Source organism: Amblyomma americanum, chromosome 6, assembly GCF_052857255.1.
Source record: "Amblyomma americanum isolate KBUSLIRL-KWMA chromosome 6, ASM5285725v1, whole genome shotgun sequence".
Classification (NCBI taxonomy): domain Eukaryota; kingdom Metazoa; phylum Arthropoda; class Arachnida; order Ixodida; family Ixodidae; genus Amblyomma; species Amblyomma americanum.
The window spans coordinates 170095461-170123024 of record NC_135502.1 but is presented as its reverse complement, the minus strand read 5'-3'; the positions used below and the strand labels follow the sequence as shown (position 1 = coordinate 170123024).

At 46.7% G+C, this 27564-nt stretch overlaps 2 protein-coding genes across 2 annotated transcripts in view; one reads left to right on the top strand and one right to left on the bottom strand.

The window, feature by feature from the left end:
* The window catches only part of nab (NGFI-A-binding protein homolog), an 867324-nt gene that overhangs the window by 261425 nt on the left and 578335 nt on the right, over positions 1-27564 (top strand). The window lies entirely within an intron of this gene.
* Positions 14787-23411, bottom strand: LOC144095045 (uncharacterized). The gene is made up of 5 exons (XM_077628855.1): positions 23364-23411; positions 22513-22606; positions 21903-21978; positions 19715-19844; positions 14787-15298 (listed from the first exon to the last, which is right to left on the bottom strand). The coding sequence occupies exons 1-5, from the start codon at positions 23377-23379 to the stop codon at positions 15174-15176; spliced, it is 441 nt and encodes a 146-aa protein (XP_077484981.1). The 5' UTR covers positions 23380-23411; the 3' UTR covers positions 14787-15173.

The window sequence follows — 27564 nt, the reverse complement described above, 5'->3', positions numbered from 1 at the left end:
GCCAGGCAGTGCAGCTCTTGCCCCTTCCTACTATTAATCAGCCTCAGAAACTACCACCTCTGGCCTTTCCTCCATGGACACTCTCTCCTCTAAAGGTGAAGAAGTCTGCTCCAGGTGTGAATGCAAAGAGCCGCATGCCACAGGCAGCACTTCTGCAAGCTACTCTCGCCTACTTAATCGAAGAATATACGCAGCACACCCATATCTTCACCGATGGTTCAACTACTAAAGAAACTTCTTCTTGTGGACTTTATGTGCCCTCAACAGGCCATGCCCTTTCTTACCGGCTGCAGCGGAGGACCTCCTCTACAACAGCTGAGCTTCACGGCATTAAGGAAGCTGTTTCTTACATCCTGCGCCGAACCGCCGGCCGTTGGGTTATCTTCACCGATTCAAAAGCATCCCTGCAGATCCTGGCCAACCTGCTGAAGAAAACGAATCACCAGCCAGTTTCCCTGGACATTGGGTATATCCATCATTTAGCTATTGCCGCAGGGTACTGCATAACATTTCAGTGGGTACCTGCTCACTGTGGCATTATGGCTAATGAAAAAGCAGATGAAGCGGCCCGCAAGGGCCATCAACATCAGAGATACATTCGAAGTTTTCTCACGAAATCTGATGTGTCCCAAATGGCTAAAAGTTTTGCGTACGAAGAAACGTATCGGCTTTGGAGTTTGCCGACACATCAGTACCAATTTCTTCACTCAATCGACCCACATCTTAGATCAAGACTCTCACCCAGAATTCCTCGACAACTCGAAACACTTTATCACCGACTTCGTCTGAATGCTGCATATACAAATAGCCTGCGATACCGTTTTGGACAAATGAACAGTCCGCATTGTGACAGCTGTGCTTCGATAGAAACTGTGGAACATATCCTGCTTGAGTGCCCTGCGTATGCTAACGAGCGTGCGTACTATGAACATTGCATGAAGAAGCTCTGCCCAGTGCCCCTAACAATGGACAAAGTTTTAGGCCCCTTAGCCTGCTTCAGGCAACAGAGACTTGCAATGAACTTTCTTTTTACATATTTAAAAGACATTGGACATCTCGATAAGCTCTAAATTCACTTGCAGGTTACCTTCATGCATTCTTCTTGTAGTGAACTTCGTCAGCCCATTCGTCGGACTATGCACTCCATCATTCCATAGGTTACATCAATACTCGCCACTGCATCCTTAGTACCCATTTCATGGCTGCATTTTATTTTATCTTCGTTTTTTTTTCCACCTCTTCCACGCTGCTCTCCTTCAGTCTTTATCTCCCAAATTCCCCTCCCTACGCAGAGTAGCATGCCAGCGATATTGAAACGCCGGCTAAATTCTCTGTTTCTTCATTAGTCTCTCTCTCTCTCAAGCATCGGACTTCTCGGAAGGATGAGGCTGGAGGATGTGTTGTGCCAGCTGCTTGGCAGCTGCAAGCACTGTATTCAAGAAATCCAGCATCTGCAGTGCATTCTGTGCAGCTGGCATGTGCATGCTGGAAAGCAGCACACGCATGGCATTCACGATTGGCTTTAGCATTCGTCTGCGACCTGCTCCGGTTTCTGACCTACTACCCGACCAGCAGCAAGCTCAACACAATGGGTGCGCGGTGAGTGTTCTATCATTGACGGTGTGCAGTGCTTCGGGAGTGATGGCCAAGTCACTTGCCGGTCCCGGTCTTGGACCGGAGTTGGGATTTGTGTTTGATTAGCAATAAGCTCGGGACTCTGAGTACACAATAACTGCTTGGTCACTGCGGATGTGTGCAGCTCAGGCAGGGATGGCCCAGGCCCGTCTGCAACAACCGTCTTTGCCTCGCCAGTCATATGGCTTCCGTTCCTTAAAGTAGTATGCGGATGGGGAGGACAAGTTGCGGAAATTCTTGGACGATCCTTTCCAATGCTCGCTACACTTTTAGGTCTGTGACGAGGGCGACGATGTCGTCGCACCTTAGCGGCAGCATCTCTGTGTATGCAATTGTGTCCTGTCATTTGTTTGAGTATCGCCCTTTCTCTTTTTAGGCGAGGACAATCTTTTGAGACAGCGTCATGAGGGCCGCTGCAATTGGGACACGCAAGGATTGTTGCCCGGCAAGAATCGCCGCTGTGAGGCTGAGTACACCGTGGACACACGATGGGGAAATTGCACGTACTACTCACGTGTCCTATCTTCATGCATTTCCGGCACTGGAGAGGCTTCGGGACGAAAGGCCTAACTGCATGCCAAAAGTGCCCTACCTTCACGTACGTTGGAATGCAGTCCCCTTGGAAGGTCAACTTCATGCACTTTGTCCTCCCAAGACGCTGAGCTTGCAGTAAGGCTACACCGTCAATAGCTTGATTGGATCAAAATGGGCAGACCAGAGTCGCGGATGGCTACGTCGACGTCGTGAATGACGCCTGCCGTAGTGCCACTGACTAGAAGGACATGGAAATGAACGCTGATGCCGCCGAGCGTTCTGATGTTGCTCAAACTTTCAAGCGCGTTCTGGTGCATGACATCAATGGCGTCGACATTCCTAAAACGATTCACTCTCACATCTTTAATCGCTCCTGGGACGTGAGCCTCCAGGAATGCAGACGTGGCTTGTCTATTGATATGGCTGAGATTGTCGGTGGGAGTCTTTGCCACAAATAGGACAGTGTGTGCCGATGATCCTCGCTCCGTAGTGATCGTGGACGTACTCGACGACGATGAGTCCTCACCTTTGCGCAGTCTCCGTTTGGCCTTCTTGCTTAGGACTCTGTTGAAGCCGTCGTCAGCCGTAGAGACATCACTGGTGGCTGAGTACACCACGGTGGCCTGGCTGCTTGCGTCATTCGGGAGGCCAAGACGTTTCCTCTGGGCGGCGGCGGCTGACCCACCGGACTGAAGTCCAACATCCTCCACTTGTATCTCCGTCAAAAAAAAAAGAAACAGTGGTTACATTATAATGTCGTAAATAAGCAAGAAAACTGAAGAGGCGAAGTGACGGCGTTCTGGTCTAGAGCTACTGCATCGTCTCACTCACTGAAAATATCCATTGAAACTGGTAGCTGTAGCTAACGAGTCACAGACAGGCTCATCATCAATAATAAAGGTATAGGGACTAGTGTTCTTTGGCAACAGGTGCCCAACATTTGCTGGCATTGCGTTTCATTATTTGGTGCAAGGTATTTCTGGCCTAAAAGTATTTTGCCTAGTGATATTTGACACGAAGTTCGTCTTTAGCGTCGCTTAAGTGTTTAACAAGCGCAGGGTCCCAATTGCGCTCGGAAACGCATAGTCTGGTAACACGGCGACAAAGGTGCAGTAGTATGTCTCTTGTTATCCAGGGCATTCTGTGGTTTTGATTTTTGGTTTTTAATGGAACTAAACATTGATACAGACCTTCACGTTGTTTTTGAAAAATGTTACCAAGGAATTCACGTCACCTGATATGCTAAAAGGTTGAAACGGTTGAAATGAGTCACTTCATAAGTCCAGGACAGCCACTTCGTTGGCTCCACTGAAATCCGGAAATGTTGAATACGTCAGATTCGATGAAGGAACATAAAATTGGATCGAAACAAGAACAGTGTTGTGATCAGATATCCCTTCGGTAACCTCGCATGTAAAATTCGTCGCAAGAAGAGAAGAGCTTAGAAAAAAAAGAGATCCAGTATTGGTGCGGACCTCGTGGACTTTTCAACTACCTGTTTGAAGCCAAATGATTGCAAAAAGTTTACAAGTTCATTACTGATTGCAACGTCGTGACTAGTAATGGATAATTTAGGCCAGATGATTCCGGGAAGAATGAAGTTTCTTAGGATCATTATATTTATATTGCTGATGTGATGAGAATGCAAGAAGTTACTTAAAGCATGCAGGTGGTTGATACAGTACATCGATTACAATTTATTTGTTACCTAAGTAGAGCATGCACCAAGTGGGCTTTATTTCGACAGGGACAGAAATTTCAGCAAATTTCAGAGTGGACTTAATGAAGAGAGCGACACCGCCTCCTTTCGCATGCTGCCTGTCCGCTCTAATTAAAACGAAACCTGGAGGAGTTATTTCAGAGTCAATTATACCATCATGCAACCAAGTTTCGGTGACTGCACTGATATCAGACGATTGGGTGAGGAATAAAGGGATAAAGTTTGTAAGCTTGTTTAGTAAACTTCCGGCATTAATATTCAGAACATGAAAATTGATGGCGGTGTCCAGTCAGTGGGAATCTGCAGGTGTCATGGCACCAGTAGCAGCAGCAGTAGCCAGGGGCGTTGATTTGGAATTTTTGACCAAACCTTTCTCCACATCATTTCATTTATACCTCTCGCTATCAATAAACACTATGTCAAAACGCAAATGAGCATTTGAGCCACTGTCGCGATGAGACTTTTCTGCGTCCCATATTTTTTTCGGGATTAATCGAACTTGAGCAGAAAAATGCTCCGATAATCTAATGCCGGAATTTTTAGCTTATGAGCGTTTTTTAACGCTTCAATTTTATCCCGAATGCCTGGTAGCTTAACGATAACAGGACGAGGCCGCCCTTCCTGCTTTCTACCTTGCCGATGATACCTTTCTATTTTAGGACAGTCCAACTGAAGATTATCGATGAATACCTTTGTCGCCGCAATGAACAGAGCTTTTCTAGTTTCTTCACCATCTAAAGCAAGGCTGTGAAATATAAGGCTGTTTCTGAGAGAACGGTTTTTCCAGCTCATTTCTGCAAAACAACTTTTCTGCTAATTCACTGGTTGCATTTCAAACATTCTGCGCTTTCCACTGCATGCCTTCTAGGGGGCATGGACCTCATCAACCCTCTTTAGGGTTCTTTGTCCGTGCCCCTAGGCATCTCGGGATGTTTGAATCAACTGATTTGATTTGATTTAACTTGATTGTTAACAACCTCAGACAACGAATTCAACTGGCGTTGCACGGTCTCGTCGCTTGCGTCGCAATCTGAGGTTGCCGGTTGTGTCTCAAGAGCAGATACTCGTGATTCAAGTGCCTCAAAACGAGAGTTCACTGTCTGCTGAAAACATTTTATTTCTGCAATATCATCAGCCATTTTGCTTTGACCTGCAAGCAATTCGGCAAGCATTTCATTAATAGTTGGCTGAGTAGAAGTGGAACAAGCGTCATCGGTGCTTACTACTTGAACTCTTCAGCGATAGAAGATGTAGAACGTGTGCTTGTTTAGAGCCGGAATTGCTCTGAGAGGGGCCTGGGTTAGTTTCTACGTCACCGATTAAGAGAACTCTAGCGATGCAGTAAACCAGCCGTGAATACAACGATACAGACACATAACGAAAACCGCGAATCTGTGGGCGAGGAAACGGAATAAAAAATTGGAGGCTTATGGATGCGAAGCATGCGAAGTGGATGCGAAGCATGTTAAGCAGTTACACCCTCGGAGCGTTGTCGTCGAGCCGCATATTGAGCGCGCCGCTTGGCTAGGCGTTCTTCGCGTTCTTCGTCGGTTTCCGTAGCACGCTGCAGCCTTCGTTGTGCATTCCGATTATTAACGTCCTTAGCGTTTGGAGGCATCTTGACCGCATACACGCCCGGCGCAAAGACGCTGGCGCGGTTGCGGGCACAGAGACTGACGCGACGGCGGGCGCGCGCCGCTTCATCCCTGGCGTGAAGTCACATATCACGTGATGCAGCGATGGTGGCGCCGCCGCCGCGTCGCGCGCGACGGCGCGAACCGAAGCGTGGAGGCCTCCGCCGGGCGACGTCCGACGGCGCGATATGAGGCCCCATCTGCAGCCGGTGTGACGTCATCACGTGACGTCACATCATGTGATCTCACTTCAGGGTCAATGGTGGCCACCGCCGGGAGGCGACCGACGGCGCGATATGAGGCCCCATCTGCAGCCGGTGTGACGTCATCACGTGACGTCAGTCATGTGACCTACTTGAAGGTCACTTGAAGGTCAATGGTGGCCACCGCCGGGAGGCGACCGACGGCGCGATATGAGGCCCCATCTGCAGCCTGTGTGACGTCATCACGTGACGTCATGTCACGTGACCCCACTTCAGGGTCAATGGTGGCCACCGCCGGGCGTCGCGCGAAGGCCCGAAACCTACGTTAATATGCTTCGCATAAAAATCTGTCATCAGAGCGGACGCAGCGTGCGTTTCCAAAAGAACGCACCTGCATGAGGAATAAAAAGCGGATCAGCATCCTGCCACTTTCCCTTTCTCCTAGCCCACTGGTGGTCCGATGTGCAGGCATTGCTTTAATACGATCCGTCACGGAACTAGGCTTTAATGTGACCGGTCGATCTATGATGACATCGCCAAAGGGAGATGCTCGGCCAGATTGCTCAGTGGTTCTTTTGCAAGAAAGGTAGGGCAGTCCACGCTCGCACGAAGGAGGTCATCCACGTGTAGGATTTGTGATGGCGATGAAGCTGAACTCCGTAGCGCAAGGTTACAAATAGCAGTAGTAATAACTTTATTCATAGAAATATATGGGTGGGTCTCGGAGTAGAGGCACTCTTCTCATCTTTTGATGTGGTCTGTGGCTCTTGTGGCAGGGTTGGAGCCCCTAGTCCATGGCCCCACTGAGTCTTGCCGCCAGGTAGGCTCTCCGGACCAGTCCTGCCTGGACCGCCGGATCCTCGCTGGAAAGCATCCTCTCCCACTGCTCCGCACTCAGGATTTTGTTTATTGCAGCCGAATTTGTTCTCTTTTCACACCACGTTATATGAATTAACGTCGATTTGTCCTCGCACCACGGGCATTCGCTGCTATATAGCCGTGGGTGGATCTTGCTTAGCATATTTAGATTCGGGAAAGTTCCCGTTTGTAGCTGTCTCCAATAGACCGCTTCTTGCTGGTGGAGATTTTTGTGAGGTGGGGGATATCTAATCCTGACCCCCTTATAGTAATTCAGAATTTCTGAGTATCCTAAGGGCACTGGTTCCGCGTCAGGCTGCTGGTTTGGTTGGACGCTCGGTTTGTAAGCTCTCGAGCTCTCCTATCCGCCTCGGCATTCCCCGCGATGCCTCTGTGTCCCGGTACCCACATTATTATGTGTTGCAATTGTTTTTCCTTCGGCCGTAATTTGGCTGCCTTTAGGATGTGGAGCGCTGCCCCCCCCTCCCCCCCCCCTCTATTTTGCCATTCATGTAGTTTCTGCACGCTGTTTGCGAGTCTGTTAGAATTATTAGGGACCTTTGAGCACGGTAGCTCTCTTCCGCCTCTTCGGCCTCCTAAATCGTGCCATCCCTGATAGTTGCGCTGGCTATTTCTTTTAGCTCATGATTAATTGCCGTTGCAACCGCTCGATTTCTGTTACGTTGTCTAGTTCTTCCGTATGCAGCCGCATCCGTGTACGTAATGTTTTCTTTGTGGGCTAGGTTCTGTTGCACATACTGTGCCCTAGCCTCCCGTCGCTCTTTGCGCAGGTTCGAATCCATATTTTTGAGAATTGGTGCTACCCTAATTGTTTGCCGCAGTTCATCGGGTATTCGTTTGATCTTTTTATTTCTGACAGTGCACCAATGTAACAAGGCGACGCTGTAGCCGCCGACGAGTGAGGCAGGCGCTGAACTGTGTGAGGAATAAAAAGCGTATCAGCATCCTGCCACTTTCGTTGTCTCCTAACCCACTCTAGCCCAATCACGAGGATCACGACACGGAAATAACGAGAACAATAACCATGGGGTGGAGCGCATTTGACAGGTTCTCTCAGATCATGAATGGTAGTTTACCGATATCCCTCAAGAGAAAAGTATACAACAGCTGTGAGTTACCCGTACTCACCTATAGGGAGAAACGTGGAGGCTAACGAAAAGTTAAGCTAAGGAACTTAAGTTAAGGAAAACGCAGCAAGCAAACGAAAGGAGATAGATAGGTCTAACGTTAAGAGATAGGAAGAGGGCGCCTCCTAGTCCAAATAAAGAGGAAGAAATTGGTTTGGGCAGCGCATGTAATGCGGAGGCAAGATAACCGATGGTGATTCAGGGTAACGGTGGATTCCAAGAGAAGCAAAGCTTAGCAGGGGTGGCAGAAAGTTAGGTGGGTGGATGAGATTAAGAAGTTTGCGGAAATACGGTGGCCACAACTGACACAGGACAGAGTCAGAGAGATATGGGAGAGGCCTTTGCCCTGCAGTTGGTGTAGGCAGGCTGATGATGATGCTGTTTGTCCCGCAGCAAGAGACTCATTTATTGCTGAGAAAATTTGATTTAAACATATTCCGGCCACTAGCTGGATTCGAATTGGTGACGTCAAGGCCGAAAAGTCAGTCAGCGAAGTGACTGTAGCTTGGCTTTAGGGACGCAAAACCGGTCTTGACGCACCGTCTTCGCCAAAAGCAACCAAGCGGCGTGGTCTGTTTCGTAGTCGGCCAAACCATCTAATTCGCAACAACGATGGGACGGTTAGCTTTCTGCGGACGCTGAGTACAAATTACCGCTGAAAAATGCTAAGGACTCTCTGTTTAACAGTACTTTGCCGGCTCTGCTGATTAATAACCCTAGGCAGTTTTGGAACACTGTGGGCAAGAAAGGCAGTTCGTCAGTACAACTTACATCTTCGGACGGCGTTGCATTTTCGCCTAATGAATGTGCCAGAGTTCTTAATAGTGTTTTTGTTGCTGCTTTTTCTGGAAATGTTTGCCTTACCAATCAGAAGTTTCCGGTCTTGGATGCTTTTCCCATGGACCCAATTCTTTTTGACACAACTGGCATCATCAGAATGATTGAAAACCTTAGGATTTCTTCCTCCCGTGGCGTCGATAACATTAATTCGAAATTTCTGGTTAATACAAAGATGTACAGTTCAAAGATCCTTACCAAACTGTTTGACCAGTCTCTGGAAACAAGCTGTATTCGCAATAGGTGGAAGATTGGGAGGGTGTGTCCGCTGCACAAGTCTGGCGATAAACATTGCCCTGATAACTTTCGCCCTGTGTCGCTCACCAGCATTCCATGTAAAATCATAGAACATGTCATCTACTCTCATGTTGCTACCTTTTTCGAATCCAATTGCTTTTTCATCAATGCCCAACACGGCTTCCGTAAATCGTTTTCACGTGAAACGCAACTCATATGCTTCACAAATGGCTTGCATTGCATTCTAGATCTCGGGTCCCATGCTGATTCTATATTTATGGATTTTGCTAAATCGTTTGACAAGGTTTCACATGAGCTTCGTTTTGTTAAACTAAACAGCCTTAACATCGATTCCACATTACTTGCATGGTTGCATTGTTTTCTTTTAAACCGAGGTCACTTCGTAACAGCAAATAGCGTCAATTCAGATTCCTCGTCTGTTTGCTCTGGCGTGCCTCAGGGGTCCGTTCTTGGGCCCCTCCTCTTTCTCATTTATATAAACGACTTACCAACTACTATATCGTCCTCCATTTTTACTTTTCCTGATGATTTTGTTATTTACGGCGAAATAAATGATGATAATGATGTATTTGTCAGATATGATGTATTTGTCAGCTTTAGTCAGATATTAACAAGGTACTGGACTGGTGTAACCTGTGGAATATGAAGCTTGACATTACTAAATGCAAGCATTTGCCCATTTCTCGTCTATCTACTACACACTGTACCTACGGCAATAATGGCATCACTCTTGAAACTTTGTCGTCTTGTAAATATCTGGGTGTTCACGTCTCTACTTGGAAAACTCATGTTGACTACATCATAAATAACGCCATTCGCATCCTTGGATACAGTCGCAGAAATTTTTCATGTGCACCGAGTTCATTAAAACTATTACTTTACAAAACATTGGTCCGCTCTGAATTGGAATATGCTTCATCAGTGTGGAGCCTTGGGGTCGAATCTCTCATTTCTGACTTAGAATCAGTTCAACACCGCGGTTGTCGTTTCATACTTCCCATCTATCATAGTGTAACTGCCATGAACGCTAACCTTTCCCCACCGCTTCTTTCCGATCGCAGGTCAATAGCTTCGTTATGTACTTTTCACAAAACTTATCCTAATCTTTATCTTAAAGAGAATAAAAAAACCACCGTATATTTCAGCACGCATTGATCACCGCCACAAAGTTTGGATCCCTCCTTGTCGCACAAGATGTTTTCACGATTGATTCATACCCAGTACTTGTGTCAGCTGGAATCACCTTCCACACAATATTGCTGAAATTACTGATACTGCTGACTTTCGTAACGCTGTAATTAATTTTATATAAGTCTCTGTCTAAAACTATGTTTTAATTTTTCAGCTGCTGTTTTATTTTGTGGTTTTTTGTGTAATGCTGCAGTTTGTTAATGCTGTTATTTCTTTTGTACCAGTGTCTGCTATAACTATATTCAATTTTTTAGCTGCTGTTTTTTTGTTTTTCTACTTGTATGTTATTTCCACTCCCCTCTGTAACGCCTAACGGCCCTGAGGGTAAATAAATAAATAAATTAGGGGAGCACCTATGACTGAAACCCCTTGAAAGAGTAGAGACACAGAAGTTTAGTTGTGTTTCCTCTCTTTAGGACGATGTGCAGTCTATTAGGAAACATAGACAGGCATGTGAATTGTGTCAACAAGAGTTAAATAACTTATAATTACATTTTTTTCCCGCATGCTGCTTCCATTTCGGTTTCAACACCCAAACCACAGCTGTGGCATAGAAGTCGCCAAGTGAGGGATACAAAAAATTGCACTATAGTCGATGTTTTCTTAGTATTAATTCACATGAACTCTTACGCAAGCCTGCCCAAGAGTTGGAATGGCAAAAAACGAACAGCGATTGTACCGCATTATTTGCACGCCTGACGTGACCTGAACGCATCTTGTATGCCAGAGCCGCCGTTCGGGTTTTCGAACCAAAGTATTTCGAAAAGACACGAGAATGCTTTCAGCTTCAACCTGTGAGGCACCCGAGCCACACTCAATTCGAAACAGTCGCCAAGCTTTCATGCAAAAAAAAATGGCGGTGGTTTAGCTTCGGTTAAACCTGGAGTGACGCGATAGCTACACCTGGCCGAGTGGAACTTGTTCAGCTGAATTGCAAAGTCAGTCTTTCGCCGCTCCGTTTCGCTGAACGTTCCTCCTTCATTTTCGTCCCACTTGATATGGCGCATGCGCACAGCTGTGGCAGCTCGGTTTCTCCGGCGCGCCGCGCCGCCGGCAGCAGCAGCTGCTCCGCACCACGTGGCTGGTCACGTGACCAATCAGGTGATGGACCATATTATCAGCCATGGCGCAACGCCGCCGGCAGGTGCTCCGCACCACGTGACCAACCACGTGACGGCGTGGCAGCGCAGCCATGCTGAAGGCTCGAAATGCTACCATAATGTAGCTATGGCTACAAAATCGAGACCAGTGGGGAACTACCCTCTGTATAGCACAACCGATTACTATACAAGTAATCACTATAGCAGCATTACTCTGCCATCGGTTCACATAAAGCCTACACTACTCGTCAATTTGTAACAAAAGTAAACGCTAAATATCCATGACTACAGCGTATGTCGTGCCACTTCCTCTTGGCGGTGTTAAATTTCAGGTGAGATTGGGCAAAAGGCGCTGTTCGATAAAGGATGTCCACTAAAGAGTCGCGAGCTCGCTTGCACAAGCCACTTCTACCGTGCACATACCGCAGTGCTCAAAGCTTCAGTGCAGCATGTGTCGGGACAGTTGTTGGGGCAACTAAGTTTTGCATCGACAGCTGCATTACGGTAGCATTTCGAGCCTTCGGCGTGGCTGCGCCGCCACCTCGTGGCTGCACCGCCACGCTGTCACGTGGTTCGTCACGTGGTGTGGAGCAGCTGCCGGCGGCGCGCCGTCGTGGCTGATCCCGTGGTTCGTCACGTGACTAGCCACGTGGTGCGGAGCAGCGGCTGCGAAGCCGAGCTGCCACAGCTGTGCGCATGCGCCGTGTCAAGTGGGACGAAGATGAAGAAGCAACACCCAGCGAAATGGAGCGGCGAAAGACTGACTTTGCAATTCAACTGAGCAAGTTCCACTCGGCCAGCTGCAGCGATCGCGTCACTCCGGGTTTAACCAGAGCTAAACCACCGCCAAAATACTTAATTTCTTATGCCATGGTCGAATTTAGATTGAAGCGAAAGCAGAAAACCCAGTAAACAATTCGTCCAGGCACGCGGTGTACATGTGCGCCAAAGGGCGGGCGTTGGGAGCTTCCGCTAGCTCAACCTGTCCTGGATGCCGACACCGTCGGCGCCAGCTGAGAGAAGGAGCGCCGGCATAGGAGGAGTAGGGAGGAGACGTCGCTTCTGTTAGTTCACTGCGGGCACTGCGGGGTTTCGTCCGATGAGAAATGTGCGCTACAATCATATACGATTAACCAGGTTTGTCCCCCTTAAAATGATTCAAACGCAGTGCCGCAGCACAATCACAGCACGCAAACACAGCACGCAACTTTCCTTCATCTATTTTTGCTTGTGAGTGCATCTCATTTGTTGAAGGCAGCGTGTTGTGCCTTGATTCGTTTTGCGCATGTCACTTATGTTTTTTTTTCTTCTCCCGCTCCGGCTTACAGCCTCACCTAGAGGCTAGCAGTACTGTGTAAATAAATAAATAAATAAATAAATAAATAAATAAAAGCATATCACTGAAGAAACTCGATCGCCTCTGAACAGCTAATACAGTTAAATTAATTGTTCATAGTTCTTAAATTGAAAAAAGAAATAAAGCATGGACTCCCTTCTGCATGGGCCTGAGACGGACCTGCACTATATCTAAACAAAGAAACAAGCAAACAAATTATTGTTAATGACTTGATAACGCTTCAAAGACCATGGCCTCTTCGCTCAAGTAGCTTTTTCGAGTGTTGGAGCAGTGCTGTGGGCTGTATATTATTGGAGCATATATGTAGCAGCTGCAGTATTTATTTATTTATTTTTTGTTTGTTTATTATGTATCCTAAGGGCCATGTCGGGAATTACATAAGGGGAGAGGGGTAAATTAAACAATGTTGATTACAAAAAGCTAAAGATGTTTCCAAACTCTACAAACTTGTTCATCCGCGACTCTATCCAAGTTTATAATATCAGCAGCCTTTCGAGCTCAGGATTCTTCCCCTTAAGAGTTAAAGAGAAAGACTACAGCAGATTTCAGCGCGTGAACGGTTGTGCCAGACGTGGCGTCACTATGCCCGTATGCCAGAAATAGCAGAACTCCCATCTCCCCTCGCCGAACAAGAGGCGCGGACCTGCACTATAATGCCTGCCATTTAAATGGGCGCATCCACCTGCTGAACAGCATCGTCCGAGGTGGCACATGTAAAACCTAATTATTACCCTCGCCGGTCGACATGTGCAGTCTTCGTCAGCACACGGGCCACTGAAAATACTGCCACAGGCCCAACCGGCAGCATCGTGGCACGCCTCACCTCAGCAGTGCCGGTCCGAAAGCGAACCGGAGGCCTGTGATGAATGACGGCTCAGTCTTCTTGGCGGCCAAGAGAAAGTCGCTGTTCAGTGGCCGACAGTGGGAGCTGTAAACAGCGTGGAAATACCGTCAACGGTTAGCCATAGACGAATGATCCTGGAGGAGAAAAATAGAACGATGCCACTGTGCTAATGTGAATTTGAGCGACAACTCAGCCGGCGTGAAATCGCGGTGCCCGTTAGAATTTTCACTAACTCTAGGTAGGAATGCACGATGTTTGTTGCTGTTATGCCGCTAAACTGCCTGACCACGTCATCTTGCCGAGCAAACGAGGCTTAGCGTCTGTAACGGTGAGTGCGTTCCGCACACTGGATAAACAGCGCGCCCACCCTGCCACCCTGGCAGGTGGTGGTTAATGGTTGATCGCGAGAGGTTGGTCCCCCAGTGAACCCTGCGGCCCATTGCTGCAGTGTCGCGTGTCTTCCACAACTTTGTCAGCCCTAATGCATGCAGCCCACATCTCTCTCACCACCACTACGTACCTCAGATCGCGATGGAGGCGCCCACTGACCCGGGGAGCCAGTTACGCGCTCTTCCTTTCCTGAAAATCATCGGCGTCTAGAACGTTGTCAACGCCAACGCCAATGAACGCAGACAGCTTTAATTTTCCATATGCCGAATGAGCTGAGCTAATACACATTCGTTTTCCAGATTCCTATACTATCCCTTCTGCGTTTGTCTGCTTTCACTGCCAGTTAAATTCCTCACAGCCATAGAAACGCTTCGAACAGGTGCCGTGATTGCAGTGCAGCGGTACGGGAAGAGACTTCTTGTTCGTCACCTTACAGTCACGCTCGGTGAGGCATTTAATAATACAAGGGAAGATTTGCGGCTTGACGGGACACCGAGAAGCACTTCATCCAGCATTTGGTTTTAGTAATAGTGTATTTCATTGCGTGACTCTTTCTGCCTATGTCTCTCCGGCATAAAATGACGTAGTTACTCCTGTGTAATGCAGATTTGAATGTTTTCCCGCGGCAGGCATTCAAACACGTAATGCAAAGACCGGGAAGGACTCCGTGATTATCGCGAACTGAGTGATGCCTGGTTTCAGGGATCCGCTGGGCGGTCTTGAGGCACAACTTTGCGTTGTGTAAACAACCGTTGGTGGCGACACCTGAATTTTATTCTTTGGCCTTTTATGCGTTTAAAATGGTCTGTTTTAACTGAATGTAGCCCATTGTCTTTACAAGGTGGTAATCAGTCGGCGCAAGCCAACTTAGACTTGTCGAGTGTCCCCTAGCAGCATGGAAGCGGCCAAACGAGGTCAGTTCTGTTGCTGCTTGAGATAAGCTGCAACAGTGGTTCCTCGCATATTCGTGAACGTTTCTGTGAGTGGTCGTTGCAGTGGATCCAACCCAGTCAAAACGCACTACAGGATTCTAAGACAGAAAATTTCTGTAGTCTGTAGTCTTGTCGTATTTTGGGCATGTCTTGTGTAGTCTGTCTTGTCTTCTGTAGTCTGTCTTGTCTTTTGTAGTCCTGTCTTCTGTAGTCTGTCTTGTCTTTTATAGTCTGTCTTCTGTAGTTTGTCCTCTCTTTTGTAGTCTGTCTTGACTTCTGTAGTCTGTCTTGTCTTCTGTAGTCTGTCTTGTCTTCTGTAGTTTGCCTTGTCTTCTGTAGTGTGTCTTGTGTAGTGCTCATACACTGTGTAACAGTCGTTACTGTCACCTGTCAATTAACACAGGATTTGTGTTCTGGAGTAGGCTATGCACAAAAATGCACAGCTTGTTAATGGTCGCCTGTCAATTAACACAAGCTTTGTGCATTCCAGAGTAATTCGTGCACAAAACCACTAGAATTGAAATGAAAATGATCAATATTTATTTACTGTTTCGTGCTTTTTTTTCGAGCTTGCTGATGCATGCTGTCCAGCGTTGTCCTGACCGCAGGTTCCTAGATACATCGCCCATGAGCCAAGAAAAATAGTTTTTGTCTTGGCTGAAAAAAAAACAAAAAAATAGAGATCACTGCTGCTACCTGCGCAAAAAAAAATGTGAAAGCGTTATGCTTCCTCGACACTGGTCGCCTTTCAAATTTGGCGCCATGGTTGTTTTCTCGTTGACTTGATTGGTTATCGATTAACTCTTATTTTACCCTCATTTCATTCCAGCAACGATTTCGAGTTTTCAAATTTCCCTCCACGGATCGTTCCTGCCCACTCACTGAATACCCGCCCAGTCTAATCACGCGTTCATTGCCTTTCGCTTCTCAATAATTACCTAATTGCCTCTAATTTATCATTCTTTTTCCTATCTCCTGGTTAAGTATAGGACACTTATCACTGGTCACGTTATTGCTCATTTCGAGTTTTCAAACTTGGCGCCAAGCTTTGGCTTTGTCCATACTTCCAATTTTTCAAACTTGGCACTACGCTGTAGCTCCACCTACTTTCAGCGTTTTCAAATTTCGCGGCACTTTTTCCCTGGCCCAGCCACTTTTTGGACATTTTTGGCTGTACATAATTATCAGATTATGAAATTTTCTTTTCGAGCAGCATCCTCACATCATCCTCTGCCAATTACACAACCAATCGTATGACGCTATCTCTTCTGAGTTGCCCACAACTGCTGCGGACACGATCCCTGGCAACATAGCCTAGTAAACTTCTCACTTTATTCAAAATGTTGTAATACTGAACAAGGCTTATGACTGGCCGAGTTGGTACTGACTCACCTTAAAACCAGCCAGAACACACAAGAAGACATGAGCTCAAGAGGCGGGACTAACAAAAATTTAATTGAAGATTTTGATTATTTGATTTGTGATGGTTTAACTTCCCAAAGCGACTCGGGCTATGAGGGACGCCGTAGTGGAGGGCTCCAGAAATTTCGACCACCTGGGGTTCATTAGCGTGCACTGACAACGCACAGTACACGGGCCTCTAAAATTTCGCCTCCATTGAAATTTGACTGGTGCGGCCAGGATCGAACCTGCGTCTTTTGGGACAGCAGCCGAGCGCCATAACCACTGAGCCACTGCGGCAGCATCATTGAAGGAAAGCCCCAAAAGGAGACCCGCGAAGAGATACAAGCGCACAATAACCCAAAGCAGTGAAAGGGCGAAGTGCAATCAAAGGTCACTGGCATACTAATGAATCATCTAAAAAAGCAAAAATTCCTTACGGTGAAGGTTTTCCGATGGCTTAGCCACACGTGTCCTTAGCCTTACCGATGCAGTAAGCCTCAACTATCTACCGACAGATTTATCCCTTCCATAAACCACTGATGTGTCGTGGAAATTAGGCGTGCAAAGAGACATGTCATCCTTAGATTTGCATTCACAAGATTGAGCATACAGTGCCAGATTAGAATTTGCCTTCCCCCTATAGAGTGAAAGTGCTCAGTCAAGTGCAAATTCAAATATCTGCCTGTCTGCCCATATTAGTTGCAGCCATAAGGCAGTGGAACGCAATAAACTCCATTACTTTTGCAAGTGGTGAACCTTTTTTGTGACACTGTCCATTGTGGACAAGTACCCAGTTTTATCAAGCCTTTTTAATGGCGGCGCAAAGGCCTCCTGTCTTGCACTTCGCTGTTAAGACAACAGCAGCATTACGCTTTCCCGCGACTTTCTTGAGACTGTGAAATACTGTGGAGGTAACGTGTATCAGCATCACCGGAGTATGTGCTCCTTATCCTCGAGCGAGTGAAAACATACGACAGGTTGTTGAGATGGGCAAGTGGGAACCCAGCTGCTTGGAAACCTGCTACAAGAATGCGTCCTCAGCAGTGATGGCATGACTTATCTAAAGCTGATGTCATGCACACGATTGCACACCCATCAAGTGTTTCCATCTTTACTGACCTTAACCAGCGACAAATACACCTCTTCACCATCCTTCCCCAACAACGAGTGGTCCGACTCGTAGCTAAAAAGAGCCTTCCCCGATCATTAGCTGTAGCCCCGACAAACATATTCGTCCACAAAGCGCAAGTCTGCATCAAGAAACTGCTAACGGTTCTGCTTAGACAATTCTGATGTAAAAGACAGGCCTTGATCGCATGCCTTAAAGACTCCTAAAACATATTGTGCCAACTTATCTGACCCTTCTATGTCTAGAAAAATTAGACGGTCATGAACATAACGAAATGCTACTATTCCAAGGTCTCCAAAACAGGGCTCTAATGCCTTATCGACTTTAGACAAAAAAATGTTGCTGAGCAAAGGTACGACCTGCGTGTAAATACCGCCCTGCCAACTGACAAATGCGGATTTGCAGTAAAAGGACAACAGCCCCAAGAAGCCAGCAACCGAAATCACGCAATCATCTGTAAAAGCATGTTCATTGTTCACCCTGATGCCGTTTGCACATACCTCAGAGGTCTATCATGTGGCAATGAATAGTGCAGGCCCTCCATGTCGATGCTCACTGCAGAGCACCTGCCCAGGTTGCTGTCCACAAGAAACTAGAACTCCACAGAACTCCACTTTTGTGAGTTGGCAAGGCGGTATTTACATCAGAAATCAGGCATATGCGGAGGGTCCCAGGTTGCACTGTTCCTCCGCGACATTCTTCTGTCCAGAGTCGATACCGCATCAATGCCCTGTTTGGAAGGCCTCAGCATAGTAGCATTTCGTTATGTTGATAGCTACCTATTTTTTTTGCACAAGGAGGGCTCAGATAAGTTGGCACAAGACGTTTTAGAAATCTTTAGGCATGTGGTCAAAGCCTATCTTTTAGGTCTTAATTTCACTAAGCATAACCGTTTGTAGCTTCTTGACTTAGACCTGCGCTTTGCGGACGACCACATATGTTGGCGCCAAAGCCCAAGATCAGGAAGCCTCTTAGCTACGAGTTGAACCACTCGAGGCTGGTGAAGGACAGGTTGGCAATCACATGCATCACGACTGCTTTATGGAAGTCATGCCATCACAGTGTTTAGAATGCATTCTCAGAGCAGGTTTCCAAGCCAATGGCACCTGGGTTCCCACTTGCCCATCTTGCGCACCTGTCAGAGTGTGTTTTTACTCTCCCGAGGGAACGGAACACCGTTCACATGATGCTGACGTCGTTGAGCAGCCCAAAAAGACGGGCTCTACACCTTACCTCCACGCCATTTCGCACCATCCCAAGGAAGTTGCACCAAAGTATGATGTTGCTGTTGTCTTGACCGCTAAAAGTAAGGTATGAGCCCTTTGCTTCTTCGTTCAAACTAGGCTTGATACAACTACGGGTAATCGTCCGCTATGCACAGTGGCAGATAATATGTTCACCACTTGCAAAAGTAAACCGGTTTTTTGCATTCCACTGCCTCGTAGCTGAAACTACTATGGGCAGACAAGCAGATATCTGAATGTGCGCCTGGCTGAGAGCACTTTCACTGTATAGAGAGGAAGGCGAATTTTCACCTGCACCTCGTGAATGCAATCGGAGAACGACCTTTCCCTTTGCACGCCTGATTTCTGCGGCACATCAGTGGTTTAGGGAAGTGATAAATCTGTCCTGATATAGTTGAGGCTTACTACATCAGTAAGGCTAAAAACAAGTGCCTGGCTAAACCGTCTGAACCTTCACTGTAAGGAATTAGTTTTTTAGATGGTTTACTAGTACGTCAGTGCCTTTCGGTTATTTTTTGCCCTCTCACTGCTTTGGGATCTTGCGTGCTTGAATCTCCTTGCAGGTCTTCTTTTGCCACTTTCCTTCAATAAAATTTCAGTTGTTAGACCAGCCTCATCTTGTGCTCATCTCTTCTCCTGTTTGGTGTCTTCCGGCTGGTTTTAAGATGTAATACTGAATGCCGAAAGAAAGCCATTTTAGAGTCAAGTGCATTTATAATGGCCACAGCTATAATGAATGTTCATTTATTACAAAAAATAGTGCTTACTTCATTAATTTATGCTTGAAGTATATGACACTGCATCAAAATAAAAAAAGGACTAAGCCTCTAACCCTCATGGCCAAACTGCAGTTGCAGCAAACAAAAGGACACCATAAACCTGCCCCACATGCAAAAGCTTGCACTACAGGCCAATGCAGAAATAAGATCAGATTACTTCCCAAACTGCATGACACTGCCACGCAAAGTAAAGATTGTGACAGGCAATAAAGGAGCAACAAAAAAGCAAACTGTAGGTAGCAGCCAATCTCATGCAGACAAGCTACAAGGTCAGGCCAACATAGACATGGAAGAAATTTGAAAAAAAAAGCCACAACAAGCACATAATAATTTTTAAGGTTTTCACAGCCCTTTAAATGGCAAATACTCTCCTGGAAAAACATAACGGAAGCGGTAATTTTTTTTCGGCAATCAATTTTTTTCGTGTACTTCATTATTCTTGAAGCATGGGCAGGCATAGAGTAGTCAGATTAGTGCATGCGTTCGTAAGCAATGCCATGCCAAAAACTGTACTTACAGAAAAAGCTTGCCTTACTGAGTGAATACCACTGGCCATCCACTAATTTCCAAGCCTGCACCAGGTCCCTGGCAAAAATCACACGCAACTTGATGGCTTGCACAACTTCCATGCAACTCTTGGTCTTTAGCTGGAAAAAAATTGAGGGATCAGTGAGATATAAAATTTTACATGCATTGCTTTGTTTCAATGACCGACTAAGAAACAGCGGTTTCTGTGAGCGCAACTATTTTTTCACACTAGCTTTCTACAGTAAACCATGTTTATCGCGATCTAATTCACACTGACTTGCTGCACGGCCCCAGCACTACTGTGTATAGCTCTATGGTTTCAAATGCTTGTTAGCTCTGAGCCCTTGGGCTTGCACTCGTTAATGCAGAAAATCTCGGAAAGGGCAACCAGCGCTTCGAGCTTTAAGCCATAGGTATTCAGAAGCTCAGTGGTCTGTGGGAGAACTTTTGGCGGGGTGACACAGTAGCAAATGCTGCTCCAGGTACTTTCACTCCATCGCAAAAAAACTCGCACAGCAGAGACCTGTCTTCCATTTTGCATTACAGAAACAATAACTGAAATTCAAAGCACGCATACTAAATGCACACCTACCTTCCAACACAGCTTCATAATAATAGGTATAATTATTGAAATGAAATACCAGTCAGTACATGTAGCTTTCAGTTTATCCAAAAATTATAAGCAACCGACAAACAATAAACATTAAAAGAGAAATCAAATAACCAGAATTGTTTAAAAAATCTGTCAGAAGAATAATGTGACATCCACAACACTCCAGCAGTTCTTCGGCTTTGTGCACCTTCAAACCACACTTTTTTACAGGCACATTTGCACAGAAATTGTGTTGAACCTGATCTTTAAGAATCTTTTTTGGTGCAACTGTAGGAAGAAACCAGGTTTTACCCAAAAACGAAGTACCCTACACATTGCATCACAAGCCCAGATGGTGCACTTGAGTAGCCTCTTATGCTTATGCAAGAAACAGGAACAGAGATATCTTGACTAAATCAAAAAAAGAGGAAGTGCAGTGCATGTGTAATGCAGAGAAGATATAAGCAATACCACACTAAAACACTGGGAGGATTCCAAGAGTAGTTGAATGCATGAATGGGTGGCAATCAGGTGGCTAAATGAGATTAGGAAATTTGAGGAAAAAGGGTGGTAGCATGTGGCACAGGAGACAGTTACCTAAAATGAACTAGAGAACCATTGTTCTGCACTAATTTTAACAGCACATTCACACGACAGACAAAATCACTAACTCCAGGAACAGACTGAGCATCATGCAACTCAATGTCAATCACCATTGCAAATGGCACCAGCACCGCAGACTGCACATGAGGAAAAGTAGACATATTTTTGCTCTCAACTTTGAGCAGCAGTCAGCTGCGCTTTTAGGAGCAAAGCTCTAAAGTACGGCAACATTGGCACTTTGTTTTACTGACATGAGGGTGCTTGTGAGCGTGCAAGTCCCATGTTTGTTTTGCACCAAATGTGTTAATTGCGAGGTATGTTTAACTAAAGAGGGGCATCTAACATGGGCATCAGCTCTTCATTACTTCCCTTCTATATCCCTCCCTTATATCACGGTTCAAGTGTCCACCAAAATGTGAGACAGTTACTGTTACATTTCCTTGAATTTTCCTTCAACTAATTTTAAATTTTTCAAGTATAAAGCTTTAAGAAGGTAGAGGTACAAACTGTGCAGTATAACCATATGCTATGGCAATAAACCAGAAATAAATCTGTGCTGACAGCAGCTTGCCCAGTGCATTGCAAGGATGCTATACCATACAAGGATTGGTGTCATCGTGCAATGTTACATTACTGACTGACAATTTGGTCTCTGTGTCAGAGGTACTGGTAAACCATCATTGTAGAGCACAATGTTTTTAAAGGGATAAATGAACATATAGGTCCTTTTCGAGGACACATATGCATACCAGGCAACAGGTGTGCAATGTCAAAGCACGTTTATGTTAACAGCAGCTGCGTCAAGAGCTACATCAGCGACTATATTTTGTACAAGTCTACAGTTCCGGTAATTATAAGCTGAGGTACTGCTGTGTAGTGCATGTGGAGTTTCATGCATTTCTAAACCTAGCTGCAAGCCTATATTGAAAATATTTTTCTAAATAGGCAGCTAAGATATGCATCACTGAAAAAGAATAACTACCATGAACGGATCAGGACAGATGACACAGCCGAAGGCAGGAAGCACACATGGCCCAATAGATGCTGGCCGCTGGCAACTGCAAATAAATACATCCAGAGCAACAGCTGTCAGTGGCTGTAGCCATGTCATGAATGACAAGAGAGGAAATCGTCTACTGCTTTAAAAACTAAACTTAGACGTTATATAAGTAAATAAAAAACCAATGAGCTAGCCCATGACAAAACAAATGAACAGATTTTATGTAATGCACCCATATACATTCTTTGAGAAGAGTCACAATGACTGTTATAACCACACTGAAAGATGAGCTGGCTGAAATACCGCACACCAATTTGAATATAGGATGTGCAGGTTTTCATTAATTCCTATCATGGTGCCTTGCACCAATGTCTAGGTATTAAATTGAAAGTTGCAACCAGTCTTCCTTGGTTAAATGAGAAGAGAGAATGGAAAAAAGCATGCCTTCACTAGCAAGAAGCTTGATATCTCACAGCACAGCTTGGCATCATAGAAAAATTGCTAGCGCATTTAACAAATCTGCATACAATTAAAAGCTGCACAAATTTGTCGACTGGCAATGCAAGTAAAGGCAAGTGAAACAAAAAAATACCGAAGAACACTCGTGAGTGCGGCGAAGGGAGGTCTGTGGGTAGGATCCCGTGCCTGGGAAGAGTTCCGAGCTCGGAAAATCGCCGGCACCACAGCTGATGGCACGCAACCAAGAATAAATAACAAAGCGAAAATAAGTAACAAAAACCATCGACAATGGCGAACGACTTGAATGCGGGCCACAAAAGCGAGGGATATAGCAAAAAGGTAGAAATCCTAAATAATTGTGCAGTTGCATATCCGACAGCTCGCAGTGCTCAGAAGGAGAGGAAGCATCAACGTTTACAGCTCAGGAGACGCAAGATTGATCTAACTTTGACATAACACTGCCTCAAATCCTGTTCTACTGGGGAAGCACAGACAAGTTTACAAATGACAAGGCGATGAATATGAACTAGCCTTTCGCATGCGATCACTGTCTCAAAATTTAGTATGACGCATATTAAGGCACAAGCACTAATCCGATAAGTACTAACCCTGAGCAAATTAGTGCGGTGTCTGATCGCAGCTGGCCTAGCGCGAGCGCTCCGCCGCGCGGCACTTGTCGCTCATCGTCTTCTACGCAGTGCAAATCCATGCTTTTGCACCGAGTGTCGAAGCGCTAGCAAGCGAAAGCGTAACTCTGTTATATCTGGTGCCATTTTTATTTACCATGGCACGCGAGTAATAAATGCACATAAAGACAATGAGAACAACACTTGTCATGCAGGATATAGGCCCTGCTTTTTTGGCGCCGCATTATAGCTGCGGCAACCGCAGGCGGACTGCCTCCACTCACATCCCTATATAGCCGCATACAAATAGCGCGTGTGAATACAGATCATCAGCAAAGAAACGCAGAGCGGGACTCACCGGCCATGCGATTCATCCAGGCTTAGTAAAACGGCGCAGGAGTCTTCGTTCCCAAAACAGATGAAAAGACGTCGCAGCACTCTTCATGGCTTACCCGTTGAAACTCGCCAATGTTGACAGGCCGAAATCCTGGTCGTTGGCTTCCAAAACACACTCCTGCTCACCTTCCTATTGAATGAGTTCTTCACACGTGTCCGCCGTACAAGTACTCAAGCAATGCCTCAAAGAGGCAAATAATACAAAACACGCGTTGTCGGTTGCGCTGCAATGGCGCCGACGGCTGCGCTTTCGTGTCGGTGAAAAATTACAACCGACAAAAAAATTTGTTTTTTAAACCATGAATACTTATATTATCTTCACAACAAAGACACTGCATTTATTTTAAATTATTTTTAGATTATTTAAGAATACTAAAGCGCTTTCAGTCACTTTTTCTGGCATGTCGTTTGTAGAAGCTGCGATCCTGTGATCCCCTGAAGTGACCCGGATGCACTAGCAGACGACGGAGCAGACGACGTTGTTGACAGAATGCAATTTCGTTTGATGCCAGATAAAATCACTAAGTTGCGACAAAAACAGCGAAGAAAAGCGCCGTATCTCAAGCTGCCGAATATCGTGGATAAGGTGAACGCAATTGGCACGATGGAGAGTAGCTGCGATGCATTAATTTGCGCGACACTGGCACGCTCACCGGAGATCATGAAACTTAACAGCTTAATCGGTGACCAGTACAAGCGGATTGCTTTGATATCAACTGAGTTACGAAACTACGTCGATACTTGCGTCTCACTTTAGCTAATATGCAACAGTGGCTAGCACTCGCCGCATCCTGATCGCGTGTAGTTTAACAAGCAAGAGCCCACTAGCGCATCGAAGCAGGCGTGTTTTCGAGCTCGTATCGTTACGAAAAATACGAGTTGTTTCGGCACGTACTGGAATTGAAGTTCTCAGCCTGTGCGTCACGGACGGTGACGATGGCGTCGCGGACTATCTTAACTAAGACTCGCCGCAAAGCAGCCGATAACCCATGCATATGTGCGTTAAAGGTTGTTCACCAGTAGTGCAAGCGTGGGCATAAAGTATCGCTCGGTCGCAGCGCCAGTCGCTCGCTTCTCGATTTTCCAGCCTTCCGAGTGAAGGTCGCAAGCTGTTGAGCCAATCAGTGAGCCAGCGGGAGTGAGCGAGGCGAGCTTTCGGGAACGACGCCGCCCGCGGGCGCGCCGGGCAATGAACTACGCGCTACCCCCTGGCGGCCCTAGTCGTCGCTAAGCCTGGCCGGTTTCGCATCGATGCAGCATCTGTGTGCACTTCGAAACTGGCTAGCGCTGAGGTGCTGCTCTCGTCATCGTTTTACTGTGAACCTCGTCTCATAGTAAAACAAAGATATGCTCGGTTTCCGCGACACCTTCAGGAGCGGAGCCAGCTGAGGCCAGGGGAGCCGCGATTGAGCAGCAGCAATTAAAGGCGCCGTGGGGAGACATTTGTTTGTATTCCTGTTATCGCTTCTACCAACGACTAGATATTGGCCAACGATACTGCATCCGACGGCTTAGTATGGACTTGAACAAACATTACTGTCGCATTTTTCTGACGCTGGCGGCCGGTATTCAGGCTGGCATGCCGCGCCCGTACGTTATCATGTCGCTCAACTGTATGGCCGTGGTGCACATCAAAACCCCCAGACATCCTCCTTTTCGCTCAGATTGTCATAGCACACAGTCACACTGGGACCAGAGTAGTTTAGAGGACCGAGCGCGGGTGCACAGGAGCTAGACTGTGTCAAAGCAGGCGAAACTCTTTAAAGCGCGGTTGATGTCAGTCCCAAGACTTTATTCTCATTTCGACCGAGTATCAAATCGATTCAAACTCGCCGGCCGCCGCATTTCACCTTCGGCTGCATACGCTGCTGTCTATATTTAGCGACATTTTCGAGTCACCGTCATGAAATTTTCAGTGAAGGCAATGAACGACATCGTAAAGTATTTTTTTTGCTATTTTATGATAAGCACCACGTCACTGCCGCTAAAGAAAATTCTCCGCCAACACTGCATCAGCGTTGGACTTAAGAGCGTTAGCTACGAGAGCTTCAAGTGTTTAGATCGGGGTGCTAGATCGGGGTGCTCAGCAAACGTGGAGAAGACAAAATACAAACATCTGAGGGCATTTCGTTTCGGAAACATTCGTTCTAAGATACAAGCAGCGTCATCTACTTCAAAGATTTTGCACTACTATTGCGATTTACAGCCACCTTCGCTATATCCGGTATGTTTCCTCCTTATATATCAGTTAACGAATTTTATAAACGTGTGCATTACAACAAGATGAATTGTTTGACTGCATCCGGAACTCTCTGCGACAAACGATTAGGCCTTATGGCTGTCTGGAAGTCCCCGGAATGCACGGTTTGGGGGCGAAAAGGTCGTCGGTGCGAATCCCGCACATATTTTGGGCTTCGTCTAAATATTTCTTTTATCCTCAGGAACATGACAAGTCAAATGACACCACTTCGATCGTTATGCGTCAAACGGGCGGCCCCCAAATTTGATGCAAATGGGGGTCCCCGGGGTTCCACTTCGATAGCCGCTATACTGGCATATGTAAAACGGATCGAAGGTATCTGTGACAACTGAGGCTCTACGCGCCCGCTGTTGCTATGTGATATAGTGTGGTAACTGTCTTGGCTAATTTGACCTTCCCTGCAGACAGACGTGTCCTTGACAAACGTAAGTAGTAAGAGCTGACGCTCTTAAAACTGAAACGCGCGGAAAAATGATATCGGGGTTGCTTTGAACATTTATACAGAGAACTGCGTGCATGTACACATATGCTGCCTTTGTGTAGCCGGATGGTTATGGCGAGTAATTTTCCCTGATTGACGATTAACGACATTCTTTTCCGCGACGCATAGAAGTGTCCTTGGTTTTTTTCTGCGCATATAGTAGTAGCGGTACATTATGTTACATGGCTTGAACATGTCACAGAAGCCAAGAGGACACTGACTTTCAGTAGCGCCATTCGACTTGCGCACACCGACTGGTGTGCAGGCGCTGTCGTGGCTGCAGCTACATGCCGCCACCGCAAGAGCGTGCGGATACGCAGGCACCGCTGGCTTCGCCGCTTGTGCATACAGCTTTTTGGGCTTTCAAAGCCGCATTATACTCTTGAGCATGCACTACTTTCGTCACATTGTCATGTGGGAACAGAAGGGAATTAGGTGAGTGCTCGAGCAGTGCCTCTCCTCTAAGCCAATTCTCGTTCGGTGAGAGAGCCAGGTCGCGGGAAGCGAGTTGAAAACTCGATTCGCCAATGTGAATGAGCACTTCATTTCGCTCGGTGCCCGTCACCAACAGACCAGAGCACCTCGCATCCTCTTCGCGACTCGCCACAGTGAACGCGCTTTGAAGCGTCTTTGGTCAATTTGATCCTATCGCTGTCACACGGCCGCGCGCGACAGTATTTCTAGAATTCTGCAGTAAAATAATTACCCTTACCAGGAATCTGTCGTATGACACATCCCACGATAGGTATCTATCGCGCGGCATATCCCACGACAAGCTGTTGTGTCGCGCGACAGGCCGCACTACAGGTACTTTTGTCGCGTGAAAAGAGGCGCGCTAGAAGTCTGTCGCTCGACTGAACCCACGACAGGCAACTTTGCTGAGGCACGCAATCTCTGTCGCGCGGCACGACTCCCACTGTCGCGCGACAGTACCTGCGACAGAAACCTGTCGCGCGACAAATGTTGCGACAGGGACCTTCTTCGCACGACAAAATGCAGGAAAGATGTCTGTCGTGCGGCAGAACCTACTACAAACAACTTTGTCGCGCGAAAGAACCCACGACACGAAGCTTGTCGCACGACACAAGGCACGACAAGACAGCTTGTCTTGCGACACAAAATTGTGTCGCGCGACAGATGCGCGACAAAAAATTCTGTCGTGCGTTTTGATCGGGAAGGGACTGCTTTTTGCAGTGGATCCAAGGGACTGCAAGGGACTGGCGTTTTCATCGTCTCAGAAGGCGCGCACTCACTTTACCCGGCTGGAGGAGAAAGCGCTATTCCCGCGAGGGTCTTCTTGCTGATCGCGCGGGGAACATCCGCAAGCGCCCATGTGGCGAATAGGGGCGCCGCAGCCTCTTGTTTGCTTTCTTCTTGCTACTGGTGCTCTTGAGGCGTCGGTTTAATTAATTACATGCCGCC